The following is an 18,123-nucleotide window of genomic DNA, read 5'->3' on the forward strand; positions in this document are numbered from 1 at the left end:
CACCAATGTGTTGGAGGAAACACCGTGCCCCTAGCGACCTGGTCAGCGTGCACTGCGCCCAGCCCATCACAGGAGTCACTAGTGTGCGAAGGATCCGGCCAAACCCTCCCTAACCCGGACGACGCTAGGCCAATTGTGCGTCGCCCCATGGACCTCCCAATTGGCTGCGACAGAGCCTGAACCCAGAGTCTCTGGTGGCACAGCTAGCACTGCGATGCAGTGCCTTAGACCACTGCGCCACCCGTGAGGCCAATGAGAACATTTCTGAATGGTACTCCTCTGAAGTATCCATTCTAACCACCTACAACCACGAAAGACTTTGTGACTTCAATGAAAGTTAACCAGAGACTCTGATGAACTCTACAGGATGATCAAGGATTCCAACCGTGAAGACAACAACAACATACGGGAGTAAATATATATACATTGCAATTATTCTTGAATGAGCGACCGTTCATGTGCAAAGGATTAGCATTTCAATTAATATAATTATAGGCTGTGTGTAATGAATCCATTTGGTCTTTCCCGCACTTTCTCAGTCACACCCCTTTCCTCTTGTCTACCAAGCTGTCATGTCGGCTTAGCCCACTAGGGACTTTTCTATCATTGTTAGTAACCAATATTTACTATTTGTTTGTTATGTATTTCTGTGATTATTTAGTTAGTAAATAAATAATTAAGCCAATTTGTATATTGCTGATTCATAATTTATGCTAGGGTTTGTGCAGATAACCAATAATTTTACAACATTTGGAATGAGACTAACAAGGTAATAGTAGTATATCAATGAGAATGACTAATTGATCAGATATTAAAATATCTGAGGGGTTCTGTTTGGAAAATTACAGCTCTATAAATCAACATTTTCCATGGTGCCCCAACTTCCTAGTTAATTAAGTTTACATGATTAGTTTAATCACTTAACGATAATAATTACAGAGTATTTATTTGATTCTTCACATTTAATGATAGTAAAAACAAGACACAGTTTTTTCAGGAATCCCAGCATGGTTGGAATCCCTGCCTATTCCCTACTGATTCCTGGAATAACTGGGTTAATGTGTGGAAAGCAGGTTGGCATTCATCGTCATGAATCTGGAACTGGAGTCAGCTCTGCAGTCGTCACTAGCTAGCACAGCCACAAAGTCATACAATCCAAATAAGTGCAATGAAATATGTTGTTTTACTATTCTTAACCTCAGCCTTAACCATACTGCTAACTCTAATGCATAACCTTAAATTAAGACCAAAAAGCTCATTTTATTTTTTTCATGAATTTTTACAATATAGCACATTTAGACATTGCAGCTGATGACAATAAACATCAACCTGCTTAGGGAACTATACCTGCATGTGGAAAAGGAAATCTTGTTCATAGTGTTAGTCATTCCGATGGAAAGACAGAAAACTCAACAAAACTGACTGAGGAAATATTTCATTGACTAACATGTTCTGTACCTCTTGCCCTCCTGCTGTTAAACCTCATGTTCACTGTCTCATATGGGATTAAATACTTGAACAATAATGTAATTTTTCCGATCTTAGTGTCTCCACTTCCAGAGGCCTTTCCAGTTAACAGCAGACAGTAACTCATTCAGGCCGGGGGTTTAACCAGATTATGCATTAAGTGAGGAAAGCTGCTTTTAATCTGGCAGCATGACTCAGTGCATGTCCCCAGCCACTGAGATCTGATCGGAGGGGAATCAGTTACAGTCGTACACACTATAATCCCCTGTAATAAGCTTACCACCTTGTAGGTTACTTTCTCCCACTGATTGACACAGGCTGTGTTTCAAATGGTATCCCTTTCCCTATATATATTTTTCTGCAGATTTACTTTAGTGCCTTATTGCAAACAGGATGCATGTTTTGGAATATTTTTTATTCTGTACAGGCTTCCTTCTTTTCGCTCTGTCATTTAGGTTAGTATTGTGGAGTGACTACAAATGTCGTTGATCCATCCTCAGTTTCTCCTATCACAGCCATTAAACTCTGTTTTAAAGTCATGATTGGCTTCTTGATGAAATCACTGAGCGGTTTTCTTCCTCTCCGGCAACTGAGTCAGGAAGGACGCCTGTAGCTTTGTAGTCACTGGGTGGATTAGCACACACCACTAACTAGCTAGCCATTTCACACCAGATACACTCACCCCCCTTTGAACTCCTTCTCTTCAGCAACCAAGCCACAGCCCTTGCTGAGCAAGGGAAACAACTACTTCAAGTTCTCAGAGCCAGTGACATTACCGATTGAAACGCAACTAGCTTGCACTGCTAAATAGCTAGCCATTTCACACCATTTACACGAGTTTGAGAAATGTTTACAATAACAATGGATAAGTTGCCCTAAGAGTTGTGCAAGGTTGGTAAAATCGTATTCAAAATTATTCAAAACTGTTATGGCTGCTAAAGGTGCTTCCACCAAGTATTAACTATTGGGTGTGAAGTCATACACAATCAATGCATCCTCAATTTGTATTTTTTCGTCATTTTTCCCCAATAGTTTTTCTTACATTTTGGAAATGTGGAGTAGCTTGTGGATAGGAAAAATATCAAATGTAATCATTTTTTAAAATTAACTTTAAGGCAGCAAAATGTGAAGAATGTGTAGACTTTCACTAGCGACTGTATGTATAGTTAATTGGTAGAGCATGGCACTTGCAATGCTAGGATTGTGGGTTTGGTTTCCGGGGTCACCCATAAATAAAATGTATGCACGCATGACTGTATGCCGCCTTGGATAAAAGCATCTGATAAACGGCATATATTATTACTGTATATGTACTGTACCTGGCCCTCATCTCAGACACCAGGTCAGTGATCTGGCCCAGAGTTTTGGCAGTGCCCAGGATATCCCTCCGCTCCTTCCCAGCACACAGCTCTCCCACCTTCCCAGCCTCATCCAGGATCTGACGGATGGCCTGTTCTCCTGCATCCCCTGATCACCAGGAGACAGAGACCACGGCAAGACAAATGTTACTTACAACCTAGAGAAAAAGGACAACTGCATTGTTCAATTGGCGCAAATCAGAAGAAAACAGACTGATACAGGGAGGAACTACATACACTCCAATAAAACAGATTGTTTTATTTTTTTATTAAAAAACATTGCGCTAGACTGCCCAAATGAAGAGGTTTTCAACCGTCTCCTCGGGGACCCCCAGCCGTTCCATATACAGTTGAAGTCGGAAGTTTACATACACCATACCAAATACATTTAAACTCAGTTTTTCACAATTCCTGACATTTAATCCCAGTAATAATGCCCTGTCTTAGGTCAGTTTGGATCATCACTATATTCTTGTTAGAATGTGACATGTAGAGAGAATTAATTATTTCAGATTTTATTTCTTTCACCACATTCACAGTGGTTCAGATGTTAACATACACTCAATTAGTATTTGGTAACATTGCCTTTAAATTGGTTAACTTGGGTCAAATGTTTCTGGTAGCCTTCCACAAGCTTCCCACAATAAGTTGGGTGAATTTTGGTCCATTCCTCCTGACAGAGCTGCTGTAACTGAGTCAGGTTTGTAGGCCTCCTTGCTCGCACACTCTTTTTCAATTCAGCCCACAAATGTTCTATAGGATTGAGGTCAGGGTTTTGTGATGGCCACTCCAATACCTTGACTTTGTTGTTCTTAAGCCATTTTGCCACAACTTTGGAAGTATGCTTGGGGTCATTGTCCATTTGGAAGACCCATTTGCGACCAAGATTTAACTGATGTCTTGAGATGTTGCTTCAATATATCCAAATAATTTTCTTTCCTCATGACGCCATCTATTTTGTGAAGTGCACCAGTCCCTCCTGCAGCAAAGCACCACCACAACATGATGCTGCCACCCCAGTGCTTCACGGTTGGGATGGTGTTTTTCTGCTTGCAAGCCTCCCCCTTTTCCTCCAAACATAACGATGGTCATTTTGGCCAAACAGTTCTATTTTTGTTTCAACAGACCAGAGGACATTTCTCCAACAAGTACGATCTTTGTCCCCATGTGCAGTTGCAAACCATAGTCTGGCTTTTTATGGCGGTTTTGGAGCAGTGGCTTCTTCCTTGCTGAGCGGCCTTTCAGGTTATGTCAATATAGGACTCGTTTTACTGTGGATATAGATACTTTTGTACCTGTATCCTCCAGCATCTTCACAAGGTCCTTTGCTGTTGTTCTGGGATTGATTTGCACTTTTTGCCACAAAGTACGTTCATCTCTAGGAGAAAGAACGTGTCTCCTTCCTGAGAGGTGTGACGGCTGCGTGGTCCCATGGTGTTTATACTTGCGTACTATTGTTTGTACAGATGAACATGGTACCTTCAGGCATTTGGAAATTGCTCCCAATGATAAACCAGACTTGTGGAGGTCTACACATTTTTTTCCTGAGGTCTTGGGCTGATTTCTTTTGATTTTCCCATGATGTCAAGCAAAGAGGCACTGAGTTTGAAGGTAGGCCTTGAAATACATCTACAGGTCCACCTCCAGTTGACTCAAATGATGTCAATTAGCCTATCAGAAGCTTCTAAAGCCATAACAACATTTTCTGGAATTGTCCAAGCGGTTTAAAAGCCACAGTCAACTTAGTGTCTGTAAAATTCTGACCCACTGGAATTGTGATGCAGTGAATTATAAGTGAAATAATCTGTCTGTAAACAATGACTTGTCAAGCACAAAGTAGGTGTCCTAACCGAACTTGCCAAAACTATATAGTTTGTTAACAAGAAATTTGTGGAGTAGTTGAAAAACGAGTTTTAATGACTCCAACCTAAGTGTATGTAAACTTCCGACTTCAACTGTATATATGAATTATTCCAGAACTAGCACACCTAATTGTACTTGTTAATTAATAATCAAGCCCTTGATTACATGAATATGGTGAGCTAGTTCAGACTACAACAAAATAGTTTAATGCTGGGGGTCCTCAAGGAGAGGTTTGAAAACCACTGCCCTAATGAACACGGCCCTGGTACATTAAGCCACTGGGAAGACCAGTCTCTGTTACCTTGTTGGGCATTGGGATCCCTCAGCCAGCTCTTGGCCTGGGTCATCTTAGAGTCGATGAGTGCCAGAGCTCTCTTCATGGCCTCTGTATCCTTTAGTGTCAACAACAGGGTTAAAAGAGATAACATGGATGAATAACAAAGAACCTTCCAGTCTAGAACCTTCCCAAAAATACACATTTGAAAAAGATCGATTGACTACAATTAAGACTTTGTATTACAGCATTTTGAGACCTTGGGACTATAAGGTTCTAACTGTGCAAAGCATAGTTCTGAGATATTGAGCATCAAGGTTTTCATATCCCAGATCTCTGAACTGTCTTGTAGTGAATTGTTCTTCCATAAACTATTAAGTCACTCAGCTTAAAAGGTACATAAAGTACAGAGTATCAAAATCCTAAGACATTTGTAAATCAGTTATTTTAGGGGAGTGCAATCGCAGATAGAACCTTATGGCTCTGAAATGTCAATCTGGGATCAGCCATAAGATTCTATCTGGCAGAGAATGTTAAAATTATTTATATTTCAATAGAAAGTATAAACATTTAATGATTAAATAAATAAAAGTACCCTTCCTTCTTTCTTATGGTGATCACACATTTGTTAAAGCGATAGTTCTCTCAAATGGCAAATACGGTATATTCTATGGAGAACTAGCAACATTGCTGAAGCTTAGCACTCGATGAGTAAACTGATATAATGTTCTGGTCTCTGACACCCAAAGTCAGTAAACTACTTGGTATTAATCAATAAAATGTGGTAAGTTTGTACTTTTTGTGAAATAACCTTTCCATGGAGGTTTTCGTATTTATATAGAACAAGATGAAAAGACAAAAACAGCAATGTCTCCACTAAGGGCCTAAAACATGCTCTAAGACTGGGTTTCCAAAACTCAGTCCCCCCCAGGTCTATGTTTTTTTTTGTCCTAGCACTACACAGATGATTCAAATAACCAACTCATCATCAACCATTGATTATTTGAATCAGCTGTGTAGTGCTAGGGGAAAAAACATAATGTGCACTCAGGGTGGCCCCAGGACCGCATTTGGGAAACCCTGTTTTAAGGCACCTGTATTTAATTATTTTTACCATAAAGAGGTTACATTATGGCCATTCCTCTGAAAAGGTGGTGAAAAAAAATCAAAGTAATTGAAAAAGAAGACCAGAACTTATGATATGAATAATCAAGAACTTTGGACTATAAGGTTCTATATGCAAAATGTATAGTTTTGAGCTAAAAAATATTAATTAAGTCCCAGATCTCAGAACTGTTTTTGTGAGGTCTTCCTTTTTCATGACTTAATAAGTATATAATCTTACATACAATTATTTGTGATTGACAGCTCAGCATTGTGTGATTGGATTGCAGATAGAACCTTACAGCACCAAGTTAAAAGGTGTTTGCGCAGATAGAACTTTCAGATGTCATTTTTCTTATAGTATTGACAAAAATAAATACATTTAAAAGGACCATCTAAAGAGCAACTCTGTGAATAACAAATTTTTGACCAAAACTTCAGACAGAAACTTATAGTTCCAAGGTCACAATTTCACATACACAAAGATTTGTTCAAATAATTTGTGCAATGTCTAAAATTAGGTAATGTCCCTAATGATAATTCCTTTTTAGGGTAACCCTTCTGTAGTTTACTGTATGTCTTCTGAGTCAGCTAATGGTTTATCTGTCAATGAGCCAGATATTCCAGCATGTGTTTGGAGTTTGAACAGGGTTGGAATAGTGATCTCATACAGTAACAGCATTTGCCTGCTTGGGGAATTCATTAATGTGATGATGACTGATGAGCTCGACATTCACACAGATGAACGCACGGATCATGACGTTACATAGTTACATAGGGAAAAGACATGTCATCTCCATGATTACTACCATTACAGTACACACAACAAACCTGCAAAAAGCTGTCACACACACATCTGTACCTCAAATGCAAGGTTAACCTCTGACAGCAGGACAGAACTGTAAAAGTGCACATGCTGTTCAAATCAAATCACTTTCCATTATTTTGTCGAGTCCCAAATGGCACCTTATCCCTATATAGTGCACTACTTTTGACCAGAGCCCTATACAGTGCTGAGGATGAGCTTTTTGAACCCTTCATGCCCGGAAGTCATTTAGCCATTCATTGTAGCCACTGGCACTCTGTATAGTTTTCTTGTGTCAATTAACTCGTGACAGTCCTGGATTACTCATTACACTAACAAAGTCCGATTTAGTCAACACATACTATAGTCAGTTTAAAAAAAGGGTACAAGACTGTTTACATATCTGGCTGTGTTGGCAAAATCACTACGTATCTCATTGAGCCAAGCGGGAAAAGGCTGCCTGTTATCACAGTTCCAAGACCAGTCAGAAACGTCCACCTCTGCCAATGTCGTCGGTGGATCTCAAAACTGAACTTAGATCCGCGTTAAGTAGCAATGATGTCCTTCGCCACCTTAGTCGACACGACAGATGGCTCAAACCAGTCATGATTATTCAACAAAACAATAAATCATTTTCAAGTTTCTTTGAACATGAAGCCTGGCAATGAAAACGAAACCTTGCATAGTTCAGCTAGCCAGATAGTTTAGCCAGGGAAAACAAGCTCGGGACAGGACATGCACACTAACTAGGCTAATGCAGGTCACAAATGGTTGTTTTTATGCCCTGATATCAGGAGTTGTCGGCAAAAAGTTAGATAAAAAAATTCAGGGACTGAAGCGAATCGGTATACAATCCCGAAATCAGCTGTAACTGTCAATAGTAAAACAAAGCATAAAAAGATGTTTGAGCAGGGGCTGGAAAGAACAGGCGTTCTTAATGTTTAGTACGTTCAGTGTATAGTGACTAGGATGTCATATGGGACACAACCGTCAATATGGGTGTGGGGTGTTGTTTCACATCATAAAAAGCCAAATCGACTGTGACATTGTACCTCAATCGGAGGAAATATAACAATTTGTCCAAGTCAAGAGATGGCGTTGAAACAAAGCTGAATTCTACACATCATGTGGCAGAGTGAGAGACAAAGGGTGATGGTTACATTTGACTTTTTAGCCAATGCACTTATCCAGAGTGACTTCCAGAGGTGAGTGCATATATTTTCATACTACTCTCCCATGAGAATCGAATCCACAACCCTGGCATTACAAGCACCATGCTCTATCAACTGAGCCACACAGGACCTTGGTTGAGTGATAGGCTAGTGTTCCTGTATATCCTTTGAATGGCCTTTACTCCATAAAGGACATCCACAAGTGGCTGTTCTCTCTGATACCACCACCCATGAGATTAAAGCCTTGGCATTTGTCCTTCAGGGACAATACAGATATATGCTATATTAATACTGTACATCTACTGTCTAGTCTCTACTGCATCACTGAACCAATATTAGCCTAGTGGTTTAGAGTATATATACAGTGTGAATATTAGCCTAGTGGTTTAGAGCTGTATACAGTGTGAAGCGAACCCGTGCACATGCGCCGGTATTGTTTGTGACTATGTGAGAGCGAAGTGTTGCATCTCAATATCTATGGTGCTGCTAGTGGCAAAGTCATTTTTGCTGAGTCTACCTTTAAAAACGGAAGATTGAGCAGAGTCAAGAATGGCACTCAAATGGTGAAATAAAAACAAATAGATTTTTGAAAAAAACATGAAGTTAAACAATAAGGTGAGGAATGATGTCACTATGACTATGTTGCAAATGGCACCCTAGCTTCCCTATATTTCCAGGTCAAAAGTAGTGCACTATATAGGGAATAGTGTGCAATTTGGAATGCATCCAAGGTTTACTTTACCAAGTGATGAAGCCAGCCTGAGAAGTGGACAGGTGGTTTGACAAACCAATTATTTCACAACACAAGAAAACACACACTCTCTAACAGTACACTCCATCCATCCAGTGAGAGGCCCTTGCGTTGAGGATTATTAGTATTGGGGATCATGTAAGGTGAGAGGCCATTAGATCATTTAAGGAACCTAGCTAGCTAGATATATGAGCAAAGGACCACTGTTTTTACACACTGACACTAGCGCAGTCCTGTAATCAGTCAATTCTTTTGACCACTTGATGATTTGAGTGCCATTGTCCCATGGGTAAAAATATAGTGCAAGATATGTACACCATTACTACACAGATCAGAATTAATTTACACTGCCTAAGGACAGTTTCCCATAGCCTGACTAAGCCCAAAATAAACCTGGACTAAAAAGCATGTTCAATGAAGAATCTCATTTGAAAGTACTTTTAAGTCCAGGAATAGTCTTAACCTGTGTTCCAGAAACTGGCCCATAATCTTACTTGAACGTTGAATAAAATATCAGTTTTACATGATTCCATAGTGCTATGGATCAATAAGACACCTAAAGCACATCATACTACTGGCATCTATAGGAGAAGGGCACTCAGGTCAACTGTTTATGTGTTATGTCAAATTTGCAAAAACAAAACTACCCCTCCCAAGAAAATCAAGAAAAACATATTTAACAAGTACAAGAGATATTTTAGGGATTTTTTCAATGAGGCCCTTTATCTACTTCCCCAGAGTCAGAATAACTTGTGGATACCAATTTTGTTTCTGTGTCCAGTATGAAGGAAGTTACAAGGTAGTTTTGCGAGCCAATGCTAACTAGGATTAGCACAATGACTGGAAGTCTATAGGTATCTGCTAGCATGCTAGTCATTGCGCTAATGCTAGTCAGCAATTGTGCTAGAGCTAGCTGGCCATTTCCTTCAAACTGCATGCAGAGACATAAAAATTATATCCAGGAGTTCACCTGACTCTGGGAAAGTAGACGAAGGGCGTCATTGCCAAAATCCTGAAGTATCCCTTTAAAGAAAAGTAAAACAACTGCGAACATTTTTAAACTTGCTGCACATTTTTCCCATATGTGTAATTCCATTCTATTAGCATTGCTTATGCTGCATCTAGCATAAGGCAACATCTCTCACACTCACCTAGATAGCGTATCTACTACAGTAGCACTCATAGTTTTACCTTAGAACTGATCTACTACACAAAAGCACATATGGACAACCACATGGCACAAACTGTCATCGTCATCATCATCATCAGGTCAGCACACAAACTGAGAGCTATCAGTAAGGTTGCAAAATTCCTGGACAGTTCAATAAATTCCTTGGTTTTCAAGAAATCCTGGTTGGAGGATTTCGACCTTCCTGCCGTTTCCCTCCTGATTCCGGGAATCCTCCAACTGAGATTTCGGGAAAACCAGGGAATTTCGAGAAAGTTCCAGGAATCTTGCAACGCTAGCTATCAAACATGCTGCGTCCGAATGCACAACAAGGTAGGTAGGGGGTGAAAAAGGTAGGCTTACCTTCTACAGGGAGGGGGGAGGGGTAAAAAGAAAGGAAGAACAAAACAAATACAAATGTTTAACCAGACATACTGACCAAGACCAACGGGAAAAAAGAGGCAACGTAAAAATAAGTAAGAAGCTTAGTAAAGAAGAAGTCATTCAGAGTGGAGAGTGGGGTGACATGGGAAAGAAATACAGCCGGTTGAGACTGACTGGGCATGCTAACAACCAAATCTAAATTTTTTGTTGTAGAAGGATTTAGAAACATTTTTGTAATTTCACTTGTTTTGGGGGCCCTGAAAAAACAAGAACAAAGACCCCAAAAACACCCAAATACTTCCTTTCAGAAACAGAAATGCTCTCAGTATAGTGATGCAGGTCTTTAGATGAAATCGTGTCATTCTGAAATGTATTCGCACCTCTCTGTCCATTCTAATGTTAACTGCCAAAATAAAGGAAACACTTGAATAAATGAGGGATACAAAGTATATTGAAAGCATGGGGTGCTTCCACACAGGAAGTTCCAGACAGTTGTAGAATCTATGCTAAGGAGCATTGAAGCTGTTCTGGTGGGCAAACGCCCTATTAAGACACTTTGGGGGATACCTAGTCAGTTGTATAACTGAATGAAACGTGTCTTCCGCATTTAACCCAACCCCACTGAATCAGAGAGGTGCGGGGGGGGGGGGCTTCCTTAATCTTATACTGGTGTTTCCTTTATTTTGGCAGTTACCTGTAACAGCAGGCTACACAGAGAATGGAACAGCTGGATAGGGGAAACGTCAAGAGTTGCGCAAAACAGAATATGACATTGCTTCAGAATTACACAATTTCATGTGTACAATATCTAAATACCTGCATCACTATACAGAGAGCTTTGACGTTTCTAAAAATATATTTTTGGGTGATTTTGGAGCCTTTTTTCATGTTTTTTTCAGGGCACCCATACTACACAACAAGGATGAGGAAGTGATTTGCTGTTTGGGGTAAGATTCTCAAAAATGTGAAATACCCCAAAAGTTGTCTGGACCATATATATATATATATATATATATATATATATATATATAAGAGAGAGACATAGAGAGAGATAGTTAGAAAGAGATATAGATAGAGAGAGAGAGCCTATGCATATCTGCTTAAATGGAAATTAGGACCCTGTGCCTGTTTCCTCAAGCAATCTTAAAATAGCAATGTAACAAATGGCCATTTTAGACAATCAACCACCTCAAAATAGGCTTATCCAAACTTAACAAAAATAATTTTACTAACAATGAACAGTAAATGGGCATCACACTTAAACCTGTCCAGGCTGCGGTGCACTCTACTCCCACAACATTCTGGGAGTCTCTACATGTACGCGAGCGCACAGCATATAGTGCATGTGAGCGCACGTGGGTGTTTAGCAGACCAAGTTTTGGCCCAGACAGTCACTGCTTTGCTTTTAGCCTTTAATTTGAGTCCAGATTCATACGAACTCATACTGGACAAAAAAAACATAGCTTTCTTTAGCCGGTGCAATGAGCGAGTGACTGGGCAAAGCGATTTCACTGCCTAAGACAAGCAGCTCTCGAGGGTCGAGGTGTGTGCGTGTGGGAGAGACTGGGCCAAAAACAAGCTCTGGGGTGAAGTTTCTCCCAGGTACAGCATCTTTCCCCCAATTCTAACATTAACCGTTAGGGGGGACAATGCACAACTGACCCAAAATCAGTACCTAGGAGCAACTTCACCCACTAGTGGCCAAGACAACCCTGAGGGTGTGGTTCTAGCTAGCTACATACCTTATTGGCCCAGGAGTCTTCGTCCCAGGAAGTGAGCTGCAGCACCCTAATTATCTCGTTGATCTCAGCGCTCATCTTCTCGAAGGTGAAGTTCCTGTTCTTCAGAGACTCCTCTACTCCCTGGCTGCCGGACGTCTTGGTCGTCACAAAGATCTTGATACCTATAGTAACACCACAACAATGACCATCAGTAACAAGCACTTAGTTACTTGCAGTATAGTCGAAAGTATAGGGAACTGAACTTGAGGTCTTCACAGGTCCAACAGTCCTTGATATTCCGAGATTTGACCTGTGCGTTTACGGGTCCCACATTTAGTCTCGGATCGGGTTCGAGCTGATATAATTGCCATGGGTCTCGGGTATGTGCAATTGAAATTGATTTACCGATAGGACCTCCTCTGTAAATTTAAAGGTGGTTGATGAGAACTGCGTGAGCTTGTTATCTGTGTCAGCCAGCTGAAACTGATTCTGGCCTCTCACCTAACATGCACCTGCTGCTAAGGAGAGCGAGAGAGTGAGTGAGAGGAGCCTTGGCCTAGTCTACTGTTGATTGTGAAGATGGATGCATTTTTTCATTGAAGTAAAATGAAAGTTAGAGAAAGAGTATAATGAAAAGAAGCCGAGAAGGGGAATTTCCATGGGGACAAGTTTTAATATCGTAATGGGCAAAGATGATAAGAACAATTGTGCGGCCAACCCTCCAGGTTTGACGCAATTTTCAAACTTGTATTTTATTTATTTTCATATTTATTATAATTCGATTTATCATTATTTTAAGCTTTTATATGAATCCAAACCAGTTCTCTACATATGCAAAAAGTGTTTGGTTTCATTCTGTTGAGACTTTTTCAAATGGCTAAATTAAGTTCAAACAGTTTTTAAAATGTTTTGCTCGGTATTTTGTTTAAGATAGGTTATAAGTAGGTATGTTGTAAAAGAAAGATCATTAGCTTATTGGTGTCATTTGTTCAGTAGCCTACGGTATAGGGACTAACCTTTGTTGAGAGGTCTAATTGCTTCAATATAGCCTGTTCAAAACTTGTGGGTTTAAACCAGCTTTTTAAATACACTACATCACCAAAAGTATGTGGACACCTGCTCAAATTAGTAGATTCGTTCCATGATTTTGGAATAAGACGTTAGACGATGTTCGAGTTGAGTTGAGTGTCCACATACTTTTGGTCATGTAGTGTTTGTAAAAAGTATTTTGCTTCATTCTGTTGAGACATTTTCATTGGCCAAATTAAGTTACAAACTGCATGTTTGCCGCAATATAATATAATTACTATGTTACATTCAAACTATGAAAAAACTAAATCAGGCCGAGATGTAAAAATAAACGTATTGTTATGCCGCAATTTAATAACCTGTTTGTATGTTCCCTATAAGCAATGGCTTGTTTTACTTTTGACATTACCCTAATAAAGTTTAGAAAATGTTGTGAAGGTTTGTTGTGTTGTGGCTATTATACGCTTTAGCTACTGCAGGCCCATGAAGGTAGTGCGCATTGAACTTTAAGTGAGGAAGAATGTTTTAGGCCTACCAGAGTTATTCCTTTAATCTAACAATATAACGCTCCTCTTTATATGTTCGAAATTAACAAATGAGCCTAAATCTGTATAGCAGTAGTAGCCTATCTGAAAAGGATAAAGAAATGCATCTCGGTGTTGGAAACATGCCACCGGGATATCTCTCTCTGTCTCTATAGGACTAGGCCTAAGCTTCTTGTCCTTATATATACAGTTGAAGTCGGAGGTTTACATACACCTTAGCCAAGTACATTTAAACTCAGTTTTTCACAAATCTTGACATTTAATCCAAGTAAACATTCCATGTCTAATGTCAGTTAGGATGACCCCTTTATTTTAAGAATGTGAAATGTCAGAATAATAGTAGAGAGAATGATTTATTTCAGGTTTTATTTCTTTCATCACATTCCCAGTGGGTCAGAAGTTTACATACACTCAATTAGTATTTGGTAGCATTGCCTTTAAACTGTTTAACTTTCAGATAGCCTTCCACAAGCTTCCCACAATAAGTTAGATTAATTTTGGCCCATTCCTCCTGAAAGAGCTGGTGTAACTGAGTCAGGTTTGTAGGCCTCCTTGCTCGCACACTCTTTTTCAGTTCTGCCCACAAATGTTCTATAGGATTGAGGTCAGGGCTTTGTGATGGCCACTCCAATACATTGACTTTGTTGACATCTTTAGCCACAACTTTGAAAGTTTGCTCGGGGTCATTGTCCATTTGGAAGACCCATTTGCGACCAAGCTTTAACTTCCTGACTGATGATGAGATGTTGCTTCAATATATCCACATAATTGTCCTCCCTCATGATGCCATCTATTTTGTGAAGTGCACCAGTCCCTCCTGCAGCAAAGCACTGTCACGCCCTGGCCATAGAGAGGCTTTAATTCTCTATGTTGGTTAGGCCAGGGTGTGACAAGGCGGGGGGGGGGGGGGGGGGGCATTCTTATGTTGAGTTTCTATGTTTTGTATTTCTTTGTTGTTTGGCAGGGTGTGGTGCTCAATTAGAGGCAGCTGTCTATTGTCTCTGATTGAGAATCATACTTAGGTAGCTTTTTCGAACATGGGTTTTGTGGGAAGTTGTTTTCTGTTTTCTGTCTTTCTGCACCTGACAGGACTGTTTATTTTTTCAGTCATTCTCTTTGTTATTTCAGTGTTCAGTTCTAATAAAAGCATGAACATGAACCACGCTGCGCTTTGGTCCTCACCTTCTTCCACCAACAGCCGTTACGAGCACCCACGCAACATGATGCTGCCACCCCAGTGCTTCACGGTTGGGATGGTGTTCTTCGGCTTGCAAGCCTCCCCCTTTTTCCTCCAAACATAACAATGGTCATTATGGCCAAACAGTTATATTTTTGTTTCATCAGACCAAATGACATTTCTCCAAAAAGTATGATCTTTGTCCCCATGTGCAGTTGCAAACCGTAGTCTGGCTTTTTTTATGGCGGTTTTGGAGCTGTGGCTTCTTCCTTGCTGAGCGTCCTTTCAGGTTATGTCGACATAGGACTCGTTTTTACTGTGGATATAGATATTGCACCTGTTTCCTCCAGCATCTTCACAAGGTCCTTTGCTGTTGTTCTGGGATTGATGTGCACTTTTCGCACCAAAGTACATTCATCTCTAGGAGACAGAACGCGTCTCCTTCCTGAGCGGTATGACGTCTGCGTGGTCCCATGGTGTTTATACTTGCGTATTATTGTTTGTACAGATGAACGTGGTACCTTCAGGCGTTTGGAAATTGCTCCCAAGGATGAACCAGACTTGTGGAGGTCTACAATTTTCTTTCTAAGGTCTCGGCTGATTTCTTTTGATTTTCCCATGATGTCAAGCAAAGAGGCACTGAGTTTGAAGGTAGGCCTTGAAATACATCCACAGGTACACCTCCAATTGACTCAAATGGATGTCAAATAGCCTATCAGAAGCTTCTAAAGCCATGACATCATTTTGGGGAATTTTCTAAGCTGTTTAAAAGCACAGTCAACTTAGTGTATGTAAACTTCTGACCCACTTGAAATATGATACAGTGAATTATAAGTAAATTATCTGTCTGTTAACAATTGTACAAGGTAGATGTCCTAACTGACTTGCCAAAACTATAGTTTGTTAACAAGACATTTGTGGAGTGGTTGAAACACTTAGGTTGGAGTCATTAAAACCAGTTTCAATTTCAACTGTATATATACACACACACACACACACACACACACACACACACACACACACAGTAAAGAAGTGTGCATTACTATCATACAGTACAGGCAGCAGCTCTTTGTGTTCAATAGAATAGAGTAGAATAGAAGCTCATCTGAGATGAGTACAGGGAGCAGCTCTTTGAATTTGTTCAATGGAAAACAAGCTCACCTGAGAGGAGTACAGGCAGCTGCTCTTTGTGTTCAATAGAATAGAGTAGAATAGAAGCGCTCCTGAGATATGTACAGGGAGCAGCTCTTTGACTGTGTTCAATAGAACATAGTTGAATAGAAGCTCACCTGAGAGGAGTACAGGTAGCAATTCTTTGTGTTCAATAGAATAGAGTATAATAGAAGCTCACCTGAGATGAGTACAGGGAGCAGCTCTTTGAATGTGTTCAATAGAAAATAAGCTCACCTGAGATGAGTGCAGGCAGCAGCTCTTGATGTTCAATAGAAAACAGTAGAATAGAAGCTCACCTGAGAGGAGTACATGCAGTAGTTCTTGGTGTTCAATAGAACAGAGTAGAAAATAATCTCACCTGAGATGAGTACAGGGAGCAGCTCTTTGTGTTCAATAGAATAGATTAGAATAGAAGCTCACCTGAGGTGGTACACAGAGCAGCTCTTTGTGTTCAATAGAAAATAGTAGAATAGAAGCTCACCTGAGAGGAGTACAGGCAGCGGCTCCTTGTGTGCAATAGAATAGAGTAGAATAGAAGCTCACCTAAGATGAGTACAAGCAGCAGCTCTTTGAATATGTTCAATATAATAGAGTTGAATAGAAGCTCACCTGAGAGGAGTACAGGAAGCAGCGCTTTGAATATGTTCAATAGAAAATAAGCTCACCTGAGAGGATTACAGGCAGCAGCTCTTTGTGTTCAATAGAATAGAGTAGAAGGTCACCTGTCATGAGTACAGGGTGCAGCTATTTGACTGTGTTCAATAGAAGAGTAGAATAGAAGCTCACCTGAGATGAGTACAGGGAGCAGCTCTTTGTGTTCAATAGAATAGAGTAGAAGCTCACCTAAGATGAGTACAGGGAGCAGCTATTTGACTGTGTTCAATAGAAGAGTAGAATAGAAGCTCACCTGAGATGAGTACAGGGAGCAGCTCTTTGAATGTGTTCAATAGAAGAGTAGAATAGAAGCTCACCTGAGATGAGTACAGGGAGCAGCTCTTTGAATGTGTTCAATAGAAGAGTAGAATAGAAGCTCACCTGAGATGAGTACAGGCAGCAGCTCTTTGAATGTGTTCAATAGAAGAGTAGAATAGAACCTCACCTGAGATGAGTACAGGCAGCAGCTCTTTGAATGTGTTCAGTGGAAGAGTAGAATAGAGGCTCACCTGAGATGAGTACAGGCAGCAGCTCTTTGACTGTGTTCATGGAGTTGACCAGCATCACGCGGTGTTCCTGGTGGGTCAGCTCCTGCTGTCGCTCATCAATCATCTTTGCCATCTTTGTCATCCCTGGACAGGAACAACAACAAAGGATCTGTTATATAACGTGTTTCTCTCGCGTAATTTCCACTTCCTGTCAACATGCCATCCATACAGAGAACTTCCAGTCAACATCAGGTCATTATGTCAGGAGCATAGGGTGTTGAGTTGGGATTGATGCAGGATCAGCTTGTGTTTTTCCCTCTACCTGTTTGTCTGTATACATTTTTAAATGCAAAATACAATTTAAAAAGTAATGTCAAACATTTATGGATAAAGCATATATTATTATTATGTTATTATGCATTATATAATCTCAGTAGCCAGGTATTGGTAACTAAAGTATGTGGTTTTGACATGTGGTTGTCAAATGTAACTATGAAGGGACTGACCTGGACCCAGGTTCTTTGTGTATGTGATCAGGTCCTCCATAGATTCCACCACCTCTGCCACGGTTAGGTACTCCAGGATACCTTTGCAGACGCGAATGATTTTACGAACCTGCAATTGTTCAGAACAACACGAAACAGGATCAATAATCTACATTGTCTTGGTAACCCAGTTTGGTGTGAAAATTAGATTTGGAAATCTGATTTGAAGTCAGATTCAACTTTTTAGACTAGTGTGTCAAGCAAGACCTTTCATTCGTGGACTCTAAACTCCATCTTCATTGACTAAAGACTTCTTATTATGATGTGTGAATCACAGCTGAAGGTGATTCTTTCAGAGTGATTATGCTAACGTCATATTACATAAACGCTATCTTGGACTTAAATGTCCAAGACAAATTTCCCCTCAGGACAATAAAGTAAACCCAAATTATTTGTTGGTACAGTATTTTGGCTAGCTATTTAGACTGGATATTAATGCTGTGCT

General features: G+C 40.2%; 1 protein-coding gene across 2 annotated transcripts in view; it reads right to left on the reverse strand.

The window, feature by feature from the left end:
* The window catches only part of LOC109899936 (vinculin), a 76,561-nt gene that overhangs the window by 18,166 nt on the left and 40,272 nt on the right, over positions 1-18,123 (reverse strand). Inside the window, exons 4-8 of one of the 2 annotated variants that reach the window (XM_020495593.2) lie at positions 17,640-17,748; positions 17,155-17,277; positions 12,089-12,249; positions 4,990-5,080; positions 2,787-2,934 (exon numbers count right to left, since the gene is read on the reverse strand). In XM_020495593.2, coding sequence (XP_020351182.2) covers positions 2,787-2,934; positions 4,990-5,080; positions 12,089-12,249; positions 17,155-17,277; positions 17,640-17,748 — 632 coding nt within the window. Of the gene's footprint in view, positions 1-2,786; positions 2,935-4,989; positions 5,084-12,088; positions 12,250-17,154; positions 17,278-17,639; positions 17,749-18,123 lie in introns of both variants that reach the window. The other variant, XM_031835384.1, reaches the window with a different exon arrangement.

Source organism: Oncorhynchus kisutch, linkage group LG11 (assembly GCF_002021735.2).
Source record: "Oncorhynchus kisutch isolate 150728-3 linkage group LG11, Okis_V2, whole genome shotgun sequence".
Lineage (NCBI taxonomy): Eukaryota > Metazoa > Chordata > Actinopteri > Salmoniformes > Salmonidae > Oncorhynchus > Oncorhynchus kisutch.